General features: G+C 47.2%; 1 protein-coding gene across 11 annotated transcripts in view; it reads left to right on the forward strand.

The window, feature by feature from the left end:
* Bcor (BCL6 corepressor) overlaps positions 1-12,308 on the forward strand; it is a 118,018-nt gene that overhangs the window by 89,414 nt on the left and 16,296 nt on the right. For 8 of the 11 annotated variants that reach the window (XM_055599570.1, XM_055599569.1, XM_055599577.1 and 5 more), the window contains exons 3-6: positions 1,178-1,256; positions 2,171-5,011; positions 5,666-5,719; positions 6,207-6,393. In XM_055599570.1, the coding sequence (XP_055455545.1) occupies positions 1,178-1,256; positions 2,171-5,011; positions 5,666-5,719; positions 6,207-6,393 (3,161 nt within the window). The remainder of the gene's footprint in view (positions 1-1,177; positions 1,257-2,170; positions 5,012-5,665; positions 5,720-6,206; positions 6,394-12,308) is intronic. The other 3 variants (XM_055599576.1, XM_055599579.1, XM_055599580.1) reach the window with 1 other exon arrangement.

The raw sequence follows: 12,308 nt of genomic DNA on the forward strand, positions 1-12,308 counted from the left end.
GACAAGGGAGATCTTCTAACTGGTGGCCCTTGATTTACAGTTTTAACAGGCAGCCTGGCTCAGCGAAGCATTGCCGCCCTTTAAAAGATTAGCCCCTAAAGCGGCCTTTCAGTGCACTTTCATCCTTAATTTATTATTTCATATTTATGAAGGAGAATTAATCCCCGTCTATATTCTGCTTTAACTCTAAATGTCAGGAGTGTGGGCCCAGGTGGATTGGCATTCAATGTGCTTTTAAAACAAATAGTTTGCTTAGTAATAAATGAAGAGATGGCTACCCTTTCCTTGGGTACAACCCAAGGTTTCAGGTTGCCCTCTGCTGCCATGCCATGTGGCTATTGGCCCAGATTCTGATCACTGGGCAGCACAGTTAGACTTTCTAATCAGTAATTTTGGACTGGCCAGAGACAACTGAACAGTGGATGATTGAAACAGCTTTGGGTTAACGGTGAAGCCTTCCCTGCTGCTTGTCAGTGATGTTATCCTGGGGATTTGGAAGTTGGCATAGAGCACTTTCTTTATCAATGCTCTCTGATAACAAGTCCCAGGACAGCCAACAGCAGCCTGGCACAGATGTGCAGCTTCCTCTCTTCCTGGAGTAGCTGACATTTCTCTGATACTATTGTATATCCATACACATCTCCACATTATTTTGATAAAGGCTGCAGATATAACTGTCACCATGGAAACTAGTCTCATGGACATAGTTCGTAACTTTGTTTGGGGGAAAGAAAGTTTTGACAACCAGCCCTCAGGGTTAATGCAGATGTGGGTAGGTGAAGGGGTTTAGCCTGGAGACTTCTAGCCCACTTGGTCCATTAGTCATTTTATTTCATTTCTACCATCTAGGACAGCCTGTAAGGGTTAGCTGGGACAGCACTTGGCCTCTGTGAGAAAGGTCACGTGAGAGAAGTGTGCTTAATTTCTGGCTTGCCCACCTCTGGGACATATGTGTTATTCATGTCCGTACACATGAAAGGCCTGCCTTTGCTTTGTTCTGCCAGGGTATTGAATCACCATTTGGGAGCAACTTTCACTAGAGGTCATGGCAGGGAGGGTTAAGACGGTTCAAAAAAATAAATGAGATTAGTAGAAAACTGGTCTGGTCCGGGGAGATAGATGAAAGATAGATTCAGCAAGAGATGTTTTCGTGAAATTGGTGTGTCCTTTTTAATAGGAAAATTCCTGTGAATGATGGTGATGCTTCAAAAGCCAGGCTGGAACTGAGGGAGGAGAATCCCTTGAATCACAACGTGGTAAGGGATGAATGGCTTCTTTTGATAGGATGGCTATCAGTGATTTGTAATCAACTATGCATTAGTTTGGATGCACTTAGAGCTGTGTGTGTGTGTGTGTGTGTGTGTGTGTGTGTGTGTGTGTGTGCGCGCGCGCGCGCGCACAATGTGAGGGGGAGGGAGCATCAGGACTTGGTTATGTATTGTTTTTAATATGCTCTGCCCTCACAGGTCCTTGTTCCTTAGTCACTGGTGGGGAATAGAGCATCCCTAAGCCATGTGCCCCATTGATGCTCCAAGCTGGATAATTTCTCAGTCTCTAAGTAGTTCCTGAGGCTTTGCGTTGCCAGTTAACTATGAAACACTAGACTGTCCTTTCAGGCACCAGGAAAAGGAAGTAAAAAGATGCAACCACACTTTGGCCCCGGCCCCTTTACTGATTTAGAAATGAGATAAGCTGAAGTTCCCCATACTCTTTGTCCCGTGAAAAATTTGTTTCTTCTCCTATTAAATGATACCTTTCTGTGTCCAGGAAAAATGAATGCCCCCTCCTCAGTCCAAACTAAAGGGTTCGTATGAGTCTTAAATCCCCATAGTGCAGAGAATATTGTATTTGTTGTTGTCTGTGCTACAGCAAAGACTATGGGCTGCAAAGGTAGAGTTTGCACAGATGAGCCAAATAATGGCTTCTAGTCTGGGTGGATCTTTCAGTGCTTGTGGGTTACTAGTTGAAGAGAAATGAAAGAAAAATGAAGCTGTAGAGGGATTTGAATATAAGAGGAAGAGGACAGTGGGCACAGCAAGCTGTCTTTTAACCTTTCCTGTTGGGGTATTAAGGGTGATGTCATGTGACCTGGTGGGTGACCTTTCTTCTGGACCAGGGCTGCTACTGTGTGACAGGTGTCCCAAGTAACAAGTGTTGTTCTTTTACAAAGGTGGATACCAGTGGAGCCCATCGGATCGATGGCCTGGCAGCACTGAGCATGGACCGCACAGGCCTCATCCGGGAAGGGCTCCGGGTCCCTGGAAATATTGTCTATTCTGGCTTGTGTGGACTGGGCTCAGAAAAAGGTCGGGAGGCTGCCACTAGCTCTCTCGGTGGCCTTGGTTTTTCTTCAGAAAGAAATCCAGAGATGCAATTCAAGCCGAATACTCCTGAGACAGTGGAGGCTTCTGCTGTCTCTGGAAAACCCCCAAATGGCTTCAGTGCTATATACAAAACACCGCCTGGAATACAAAAAAGTGCTGTAGCCACAGCAGAAAGCTTGGGTTTGGACAGGCCTGCCAGTGACAAACAGAGCCCTCTCAACATCAACGGTGCTAGTTACCTGCGGCTGCCCTGGGTCAACCCTTACATGGAGGGGGCCACTCCAGCCATCTACCCTTTCCTTGACTCGCCAAATAAGTATTCACTGAACATGTACAAGGCCTTGCTACCTCAGCAGTCCTACGGCTTGACTCAGCCGCTGTATTCTCCAGTCTGCACCAGTGGGGAGCGCTTCCTCTACCTGCCACCCCCGCACTACGTGAACCCCCACATCCCCTCCTCCCTGTCTTCACCCATGAGGCTCTCCACACCTTCAGCCTCTCCAGCCATCCCTCCTCTTGTCCACTGCTCAGACAAAAGCCTCCCGTGGAAGATGGGCGTCAGCCCTGGGAACCCGGTTGATTCCCACACCTATCCCCACATCCAGAACAGTAAACAACCCAGGGTGCCCTCTGCTAAGGCGGTCAACAGTGGCCTGCCAGGAGACACAGCTCTCTTGTTGCCTCCTTCACCTCGGCCCTCACCCCGTGTCCACCTTCCAGCCCAGCCCACTGCAGAGACCTACTCCGAGTTCCACAAGCACTATCCCAGGATCTCCACCTCCCCCTCCGTCACCCTGACGAAGCCATACATGACAGTCAATAGCGAGTTCCCCACAGCCAGGCTTTCCAATGGCAAGTACCCCAAGGCTCCAGATGGGGGTGATTGTGCCCAACCCATGTCTGGGCACACCCGGAAGTCAACAGTTCAAGACAAAAAAGATGGGGGCTCACCACCTCTTCTGGAAAAACAGACCGTTACCAAAGACGTCACAGATAAACCACTAGACTTGTCTTCTAAAGTGGTGGATGTAGATGCTTCCAAAGCTGACCACATGAAAAAGATGGCTCCCACAGTCCTGGTTCACAGTCGGGCTGCAAGTGGATTAGTGCTCTCCGGAAGCGAGATTCCAAAAGAAACATTATCTCCTCCAGGAAATGGCTGTGCTGTCTATAGATCAGAAATCATCAGCACAGCTCCCTCATCCTGGGTGGTGCCAGGGCCGAGTCCTAATGAAGAGAACAATGGTAAAAGCATGTCGCTGAAGAACAAGGCTTTGGACTGGGCAATCCCACAACAGCGGAGTTCCTCATGTCCCCGCATGGGTGGCACAGACGCTGTGATTACTAATGTTTCAGGGTCAGTGTCCAGCTCCGGACGCCCAGCCTCTGCATCACCAGCCCCCAACGCCAATGCAGATGGCACCAAGACCAGCAGGAGTTCTGTGGATACCACGCCATCAGTCATCCAGCATGTGGGCCAGCCCCCAACCACGCCTGCCAAGCACAGTGGCAGCACCAGCAGCAAGGCAGCCAAAGCCAACCCAGAACCAAGTTTCAAAGCGAGCGAGAATGGCCTCCCGCCAAGCTCAATATTTCTATCTCCAAATGAAGCATTCAGGTCCCCACCAATTCCCTACCCTAGGAGTTACCTCCCTTACCCAGCACCAGAAGGCATCGCTCTAAGTCCCCTCTCTTTACACGGCAAAGGACCTGTGTATCCTCACCCAGTTTTATTACCCAATGGCAGTCTGTTTCCTGGGCACCTTGCGCCCAAGCCTGGCCTGCCCTATGGACTGCACACAAGCAGGCCAGAGTTTGTGACCTACCAAGATGCCCTGGGCTTGGGCATGGTCCATCCCATGTTAATCCCACACACGCCCATGGAGATCACAAAAGAGGAGAAGACGGAGAGACGGTCCCGCTCCCATGAGAGAGCTCGTTATGAGGACCCAGCCCTCCGCAGTAGGTTTTCTGAAATGTTGGAAGCTAGCAGCACCAAACTACACCCAGAAGTTCCCACTGACAAGAACCTGAAACCAAACCCTAGCTGGAATCAAGGGAAAACTGGGGTCAAAAGTGACAAACTGGTCTATGTAGATCTTCTCCGAGAAGAAGCAGAGGCTAAAGCTGATGTTGGAGCATCCAAACCAGGCCTTGTAACTGAGAATGTAGGCCAGAACACAGAATCCACCAAGCCCTCGGCTGACCCTGTGATCCAACAACACCGTGAGTTCATCTCTCTCAGAGAGGAGCTGGGCCGCGTCAGTGACTTCCATGAATCTTATACTTTCAAGCAGGCCCCGGGCCAGCCAGTGTTCAGCTTAGGCAAGGACAGTGTTGCAACAGGAACCAACAAAGAGAACCTGGGGGTGCCAGTAGCAACTCCATTCTTGGAGACAACTCTGGGCAGCGAGGGCCCTGCTGTGACTTTTGGTAAAACCCAAGAGGATCCCAAACCGTTTTGTGTGGGCGGTGCCCCTCCGAGTCTGGATGTGACCCCCACCTATACCAAAGATGGAACTGATGAGGCAGAAGCCAACAATGGCAAAGTTCTGAAGCCGAAGCCATCCAAGCTGGCAAAAAGAATTGCTAACTCGGCAGGTTATGTGGGCGACCGATTCAAGTGTGTCACTACCGAACTGTACGCGGATTCCAGTCAGCTCAGCCGAGAGCAGCGGGCTTTGCAGGTGAGCCCCCCCATCCAAATTTCACTGACTTGATCATTTTGTCAGTTTTGTGATATACAAAGGGGATTTGGGGGAACGTGGTAGGACAGAGCACCAGGCAGATTTGGTTAATGACACTTACGGTAATTGGAATGTATGCAGTGTGTTCAATAAGGGGACGGCGGTAGTAGCTTTTAGGAGGTTCATGTGTCTGATACTTTAAGCTATTCTGTAGATTATATGAGAACTCTACTGGAATGCTGATAACAAGTTGTAATTATTATGAAGGATGTCTAAAGACTGCATGACGTTTACCTAGCAATTGCTTTGATGTCTCTGCCTGTAAGATAACAAATATATCTAGAAGCGTTGCTTAGAATACCTTACTTGATAATCGGTGGAGATGTGTAGCAGTCGCATGTCTGTGGGAATCGTGCAATTTTTTTTTCACCAAAGAAAAGAGAGAGAATTCGCTTAAAGGGATAGAGTATGTATTTAATTTGCTGGTGAATTATGATAGATGTTGTATAGGAATTTCCTTAAGATATTTTACTTTTAATTAAAAGATGAATAAAGCCAAATTGTTTTGCAATGTTAAGAAAAAATTGGTTTATGCTGATAAAAATGGATGAAGTTATCTAAATGATCCATTGAGTGCCCATTTTAATTACATAGATGGAAGGATTACAAGAGGACAGTATTTTATGTCTACCCGCTGCTTACTGTGAGGTCAGTTCTTCAAATTTTTATTACTAGAATCTTCCATAAACCTTTTTGAGTTAAATTTCATTTCCAAATATACAAAGGGAAGTTTGTGGGCCATGGTCGTCTTTATTCATTGTGCATTTTGTTTCTTTTCTGTTGTGTTTTTCTTTTGTTTTCTTTGCGTTGTAGTTTTGTTTTGTTTTATTTATAACCTTCCAAAGAAAATGTCTCTATGCAATCGTGTATGTATGGCTATACATACACATTGTGCCTATATCTATATACACACGACTTTATGGATAAAGAATGTGTGACTATTCACATAGACACTCTTAAATTTTATCTGCTAAACTTTAAAATATCTGAGTTGTATCTCATAAATTGTGGTTGGCTTTGGGCAAGCTTTTCTTTGAAAACACTTTCCTTTATAATATAAGGCACATAAAATAGCCTTTATGGTAAGATGTTGTGTTTTGTTTTTTTTCTCCCCCCATCTCCGTTCTCTTTCTAGCGTGCAATGATGCGTTTCTCAGAGTTAGAGATGAAAGAAAAAGAAGGTGGCCACCCAGCAACCAAAGACTCCGAGGTGTGCAAATTCACCCCAGCCGACTGGGAGAGGTTAAAGGGAAATCAAGACAAAAAGCCAAAGTCAGTCACCCTAGAAGAGGCCGTTGCCGACCAGAATGACAGTGAGAGATGTAAGTAACCTGAGCAGCTGGCATGTCGTACCACGTCCCTGAAAACTGGGCCTTGCTGCTTCCAAGGCCTGGGATGGCAAGAGGAAGAGTAATTTCTGAGTGATGGCCCAAGGTCCAGTTGGGCATTGCCCCGAGAAAAGGGCCGAGATGTCTGCTTGCTGCAGCTGGGAATTTGGTGCCTCTGGGATTCTTTTCAAGGACATGGTCTTCTTAAGAAACACTAGGTGCAAAGTGGGTGACAGCCTAGTACAATGTGTAGGAAGTGGTTGGTAAGGGTCAGTTCTTTTTTGTAGTAGCTAGAATGATGCTGTTTAGCCTTGCCCCTCTCACACATGACAGTCTATAAAGTGGAATGTAAAATGTACTGGGGTTTTTCTCATCTAGGATTTGTTGAGATGGGATAAAGGTTGGCCAGAGCACCAGAAAGATGGCAACAGGTATTCGTTGACTTTGCTGCCATTGGGACTTGGCACTAGAAGCCAAGTATGGCTTATGTGAAAGGCCCACCAGGCACATGATGGTTTATGTTCTGGAGCAAAAAGTGCCTTTCTGAGGAGGCTTCAGGCCTGATGGGCTGAACTCTGAAGAATCCTGAGGGTGAATACAACACTTGGTGAAGGTCTTTGGTTTCTTCAAGTGTTTAATGGCTAAGGTGTGAGGCCTGCTCTGGCCCTCAAACCTTGTTAGGGAAGACGAATTAGAGCGTCAGGGTAAACCTGGAAGACATCAGTTGCAGAAGCCTCCTAGACAAGCCAGTCTCAGTGTTTTTGAGAGCCTTGTGTCATTACCCTCGAAGGTGTAGCTCACTGTATGGTGCCTGGAGGCATCTGAAGATTTCTGGCTCAGGAACATGTGTTTTGGTTATCTAGAGTGCCATCTTTCTTCCAGTACCCCCAGTTCATCCTTAAGGTCCAGCAAATGCTCTGACCACACTGCAGCAACAGTCAGACCAAGAAGGATTGCTCTGAGTTGGTCCTAAAGGGAAAGGTAGTCTCTGTGGCAAGCAAGTGACACTCTTTCCCAAGGGACTCGATGTGCATATGAATATATATCCATACACTCCCTGTCACAGGATGTGTACAGGGCAACAATAGATCTGGGCTGCTCTTGGGTGAAGGCAAAGAAAGCCTTCCTGCACTCTGGTGCTCATGGTGGACACAAAGCAATTGCATCTCCAGCACCTTGTGAGTTGCCCTGAAACAGAAGCTCTTGGCAAGGCCTCTAAGAACTGAGAAGTAGGCAAGGTGCTTCTAGAAGGGAGGTGCTACCCACAAATGAGAGTCCCCTTTATTCTCAGTGGATGGTGAGAGACACTGTGACAAGAGGTTGAGAGGTGGGGACTTGAACAGCTTCCAGCCTTTTGATCATTTCTTTAGGTTTTGCATGGCCCAGAGTAGCCACTGCCCTTGGGTAAAAATATCTAAAGTCTGCCCACCTAGCTGCCTGGAGGGTCCACCTCTTTCTCATTTTTTTTTCCTGCTGACCCTAGAGACAAGAAATTAGAGTGGCTTGGGGTCCCCCTTCAAGTGGGCTATTTGGAGGTACCAAGACAGGGAGGGCTCTGTAGGTGATAGGCAAGAGGCTTATTTTTCAAGAAGGAATATGTCACTATCCCCATACTTTTCTGCTGACTTGAACCATTATACTGGCTCTCATTGTGGGGAAGACAGGGACTCTTAGATCTCAAATTACTAAGCCATCTTGTCTGTCACAGCTCAAATGGGCTTGGGCTGTACTCCTCATAGGTGGACCCCTTAACATCTCATAGATGTACCAAAGGGGGTGGGGCAGGGCAGGAGCCAAACCATTTGCGTATAGGAACTAGGGTAGGGATTTGGAATAGGGGGTCCTAGGTTTTAACTATGTATTCCCATGTTTTCTTTGTTTATTTGTTTGTTTGTTTTGGTAGAAGTGGAGTCTTAACCACAGAGCCCAGGCTGGCCTTGGTCCTCCTTGCCTCATCCTCTTAGATGCTGCAATTGTAGGGATGTCCTTCCAGTCTCTGCTCCCTTCCCCTTCTGAGATGGTTTTGCTGTGTCTTCTTGGAAGGGGCCATGACCAGGGTTTTCATTTGCCCCCCTTTGATATGGTGGCTGAGTTAAATTATTGTAGAATTTGATTGAATGAGTGAGGCACTTTTCCTCCACACCTGACAGTTCATGGGTAGGGATTATCAGTGATGTTCTAGAGATGGGGAGGGACAAGGAAGCATTAACTCTGTCTTTCCTCAACATAAGCAACTTAGTCCCTTGCCAGTCTCTTGGATGGGGTAGACCTGGAACCTACTAAGAGGAAGCTTGAGTCAAGGGGCTTTGTGGGAACTTGTCACTTGGGGAATTTCTCCCCCAAGACAGTACCCACATGTTTTATAAGCTGCAGAGATGTCTTGGCATCAGTCACCAGCTCTGTTGTGCTGTGGGTAATGGGGCTAGCTACCTGCACAGGGGGACTGACATCTAGGATGACCCTCAGAAGTCTTAAACTTCTCCCATCTTGTTTAGGGCTTACTGGGCATGGCTGCCACAGTGATGAAGTTCCTTTGTTGCCATGGTGATTTTGTAAATGTTGCCATGGTGATGCTTCTGTGAGGTATAGTATGGCAGCTCAGTCATGATGAATTATGGGATGTATGTGATGCAAGTCATATGACCTTGCTATAGGGAGCAAGTGTCATACTGAACAGCACAGCTACACCCACATCTGCCTCCATGGGGTAACCAAAGAGCCAAGAGTATGAGCAGTGGTAGAGCCTGGTGGTTAGCCTACCTCCTTTGCTCTAAGGGTAATCTTGTTAAGTAGTGGTTGGACTGGCCCCATCTGAGGAGATCCAAGTTGTAGATGGGAATCATCTAGAGCTTCCCCTGGCTGACGACCGCAGTAGGGATATGCTCTTAGCTCCTGGCATCATCCTGGTCCAGATCTCTGGGGCTTCCCTGAAGGAAAGGAGAATCGTTACCCTTAGAGGCTTGGAAGAAGGGTTAACTCATAAAGATTTGGAAAATGAAGGAGGAAAATGGCTCCACTGATGGTATGTGGGCTAGTGTGAACTCCAGATCCCTCAGTGAGGGTTCTGGATGATAATTTGGGGCGGGAGAGAGAATAGGCAGTACTCTGGAGTTTCCTCAGGATAAAGCAGAATAGTAAACCTTGCCATCCAGTGATTCACAGCTCTTGAGGCTCAGGAATACAGTGGCCAGGTGGATGAGGAATAGTAGGGAGGGAAAGAGCTAGTGAGCAATGCTTTCTGTTCTTGCTGGCCTCTCTGTCAATGATGAGTAGAGGGTAATGGGGTGGTAGGGACACCTTTCTTATACCCTTTGTGTAGGTTTGCCCAGATGGAAGAATTCCAGAAGAGAATGAGATAGAAAAACTCTTGATTTTTAGCAATGTTCCGGTAGTGTGAGGAACAGAAGCAGCTAATCCCTGCCCATGAAATAGTCTTTCAGGTGGTTTTACCAGGGTACCTTGGGCAAAAGTTCAGATGATCGAGATAAGCTTCGTGTCACTGTTAGGAGTTGACAGTGAGGCTGAAAACTCCAGTGGAAAACCTCCCCAAGGAAGATGGCTTAGTTGTACAGATCATTGTGAGACCTGGAGTTCAGCTGTAAGACTAGGGAGTGAATGTAAAACACTCAGGGTAGAGAGAGTCTTAGAGATTGATTGGCAGGAGGGGATGTGATGCTGGAAAGGGATAAGATGGGGCAGTGCAATCTGGATAAGGCCCCACACGGCATATGCTGTCTGATAGTGAGTGACTCATAGACAGTTATGACATTAACCAGTTACTGTCTTTTCATGTCACCTACAAAGGGACGAGGTGAAGGAGTACACTTTAAAATTTACTTGACTCTGTTAGGAACTCAGTGGATGGCCTCTCCCCCATCCTCTCCCTGATAGGGGAGCAGCCTTACCAGTCCACAGAGGAAGACAATGCAGCCAGGCCTGATGAGACCTGATAGGCTGGGGTCAGAGGGAAGGGGAAGAGGACCTCCACTATCAGTGGACTTGGGGAGGGCCATGGGAGAGGATGAAGGAGGGGTCTGTAGCGGGGATACAAAGTGAATAAACTGTAGTTAATAAAAAAAATAAATAAATGAATTTTAAAAGAATAAAATTTACTGGGATAAATTCAAGCTGCCTTAAGAATCTTAGCATCCTGCACAAGTAGTTTCCCCGGACCTTCCCTTTGCCCTGAGGAGCCTGAGTTGATGAAGCCTATCCCTAGAGGAGAGGCAGCTGGTCTTAATGTTCCCACTTTATGGCCCAGAGTGGCCAAGTTGTAAAGCCATGTACTGTTAGTGCCAGAGCAGTTAAGAGGGTCACAGAGTGGCTAGCACAAGTGAGACCCTGAGGCCTGCTATGTTCAAGACCCCTGCCAGGATGAGTGCAGTGATCTGTGGCAGCCTGCGTGTCTTCTCTGGCTGATGCAAAGCCTTACGGCAGGACATTGCCATTGTGGAAGGCCTGCTTTGACCATGTCCTTGAGCTAGGTATATACAGAGAACTCCAAGCTGGCCTCCAAGGGACCTGGCTGCTGGCTGTTCAGTCTATAGGTACCACAATGAGGAGGAAGAGCAGTTGGGGACATTCCTTAGCTCAGATTGGATCCAGTCCCACATTCCCTAAGGTGCTGTCACCCCGCAGCTGACAGCCACACAATGCTGGATTGCCCTTGAGAGAAGTTGATGAGGCATGAGCAGAGCTGGTCAGAAGTAGGGGGTGGAATTTGAAATGGATTGAGCTCAGCCAATGAAGTAAATGCTTATTCCATCTACAAAATAACACCTGCAGTGTTACCAAAGCCCACACCCCCAGGAACATGTAGGATCATTTTAGTGGTCCATTAGCCAGCACGGAATCTTATGGTGGTCCTTACATAGTAGGTGTTTGTTTGTTTGCTTGTGGGATTTTTTTGTGTGTGTATGAACACACATGTGAATATCAGAGGACAGTTCATGTGGGTCCCAGGGACGGAACTCAGTTCCTCAGAGCTGATAACATCTGCTTTATCTGCTAAGCCATCTCACTGGTTCCCATAGTGTTGATATTTTGTTGTGTATTAGGCTGCTATACCAGAGCAATTTATGGGTCACTTCTTGGCTAGAACAGCAATAGGAAGTGATGCTGGGCTGTGGTGATTCAGAGAAAAGGTAGGTGCCTACTGGCCCTCCTGTCCCCATGAATATACAGAGAACAAAAGTGGCCGTGGGGAAATAAAGCCAGCAGGTTTTTTGTTTGTTTTTGTTTTGTTTGTTTGTTTTGTTTGTTTGTTTTTAATGCTTGTCTGGCTACAAAAGACACGGTGAGGGGGGGCTCTCTATCGATGTTTGTATGAGGGAGGGTTGGATGACCTGAGTCCCTGTGGGGATCCCCTATTTTGGACAATGAATGGGATCAGCTCCCTGATTTAGTGGGGATTTCTGTGGACAGCCATCAGATTGAACCCTTGAAGGTTGTCTCTGAAATTGCAGATCTACTGAGACATCCTTGCCTTTTGCAACCCCCTCCCTTGGTTCTGCAGGGGTCTTAACCCCTCTTACCTATTAAGGTCCTAGACTTCTTTCAACACTCCCATTTGCAGTCCTCATTTTTCACCTTCTGTCTGTCTATTCAAATAAACATAGATGTTGTTGCTCCTTGGATAAATGACATTTCAGGGATATTTATTCCATTACTACAACCCTCTGCCCCTCTGTATTTCAAAATAATGACTTGAACAAATGCTTCCCCAGAGATTTTTAGTTTAACCAGACTGGGTTGAGGGCGTGGGTACCTCAGTGCTTTCTGGGTTCCCCCTGGCTCCACTCCAGGAAGGTTAGAAAGATAAGATACCTACCTTGCTGCACTTGCTGACTCGTTCTGCCATGCCCCTTCTCTGGAAAGTTCTGTTTTTCCTGCTTCCATGCATCTAATGG

Source organism: Psammomys obesus, unplaced genomic scaffold (genome assembly GCF_907164565.1).
Source record: "Psammomys obesus unplaced genomic scaffold, mPsaObe1.curated_primary_1811, whole genome shotgun sequence".
In the NCBI taxonomy this organism is placed as follows: domain Eukaryota; kingdom Metazoa; phylum Chordata; class Mammalia; order Rodentia; family Muridae; genus Psammomys; species Psammomys obesus.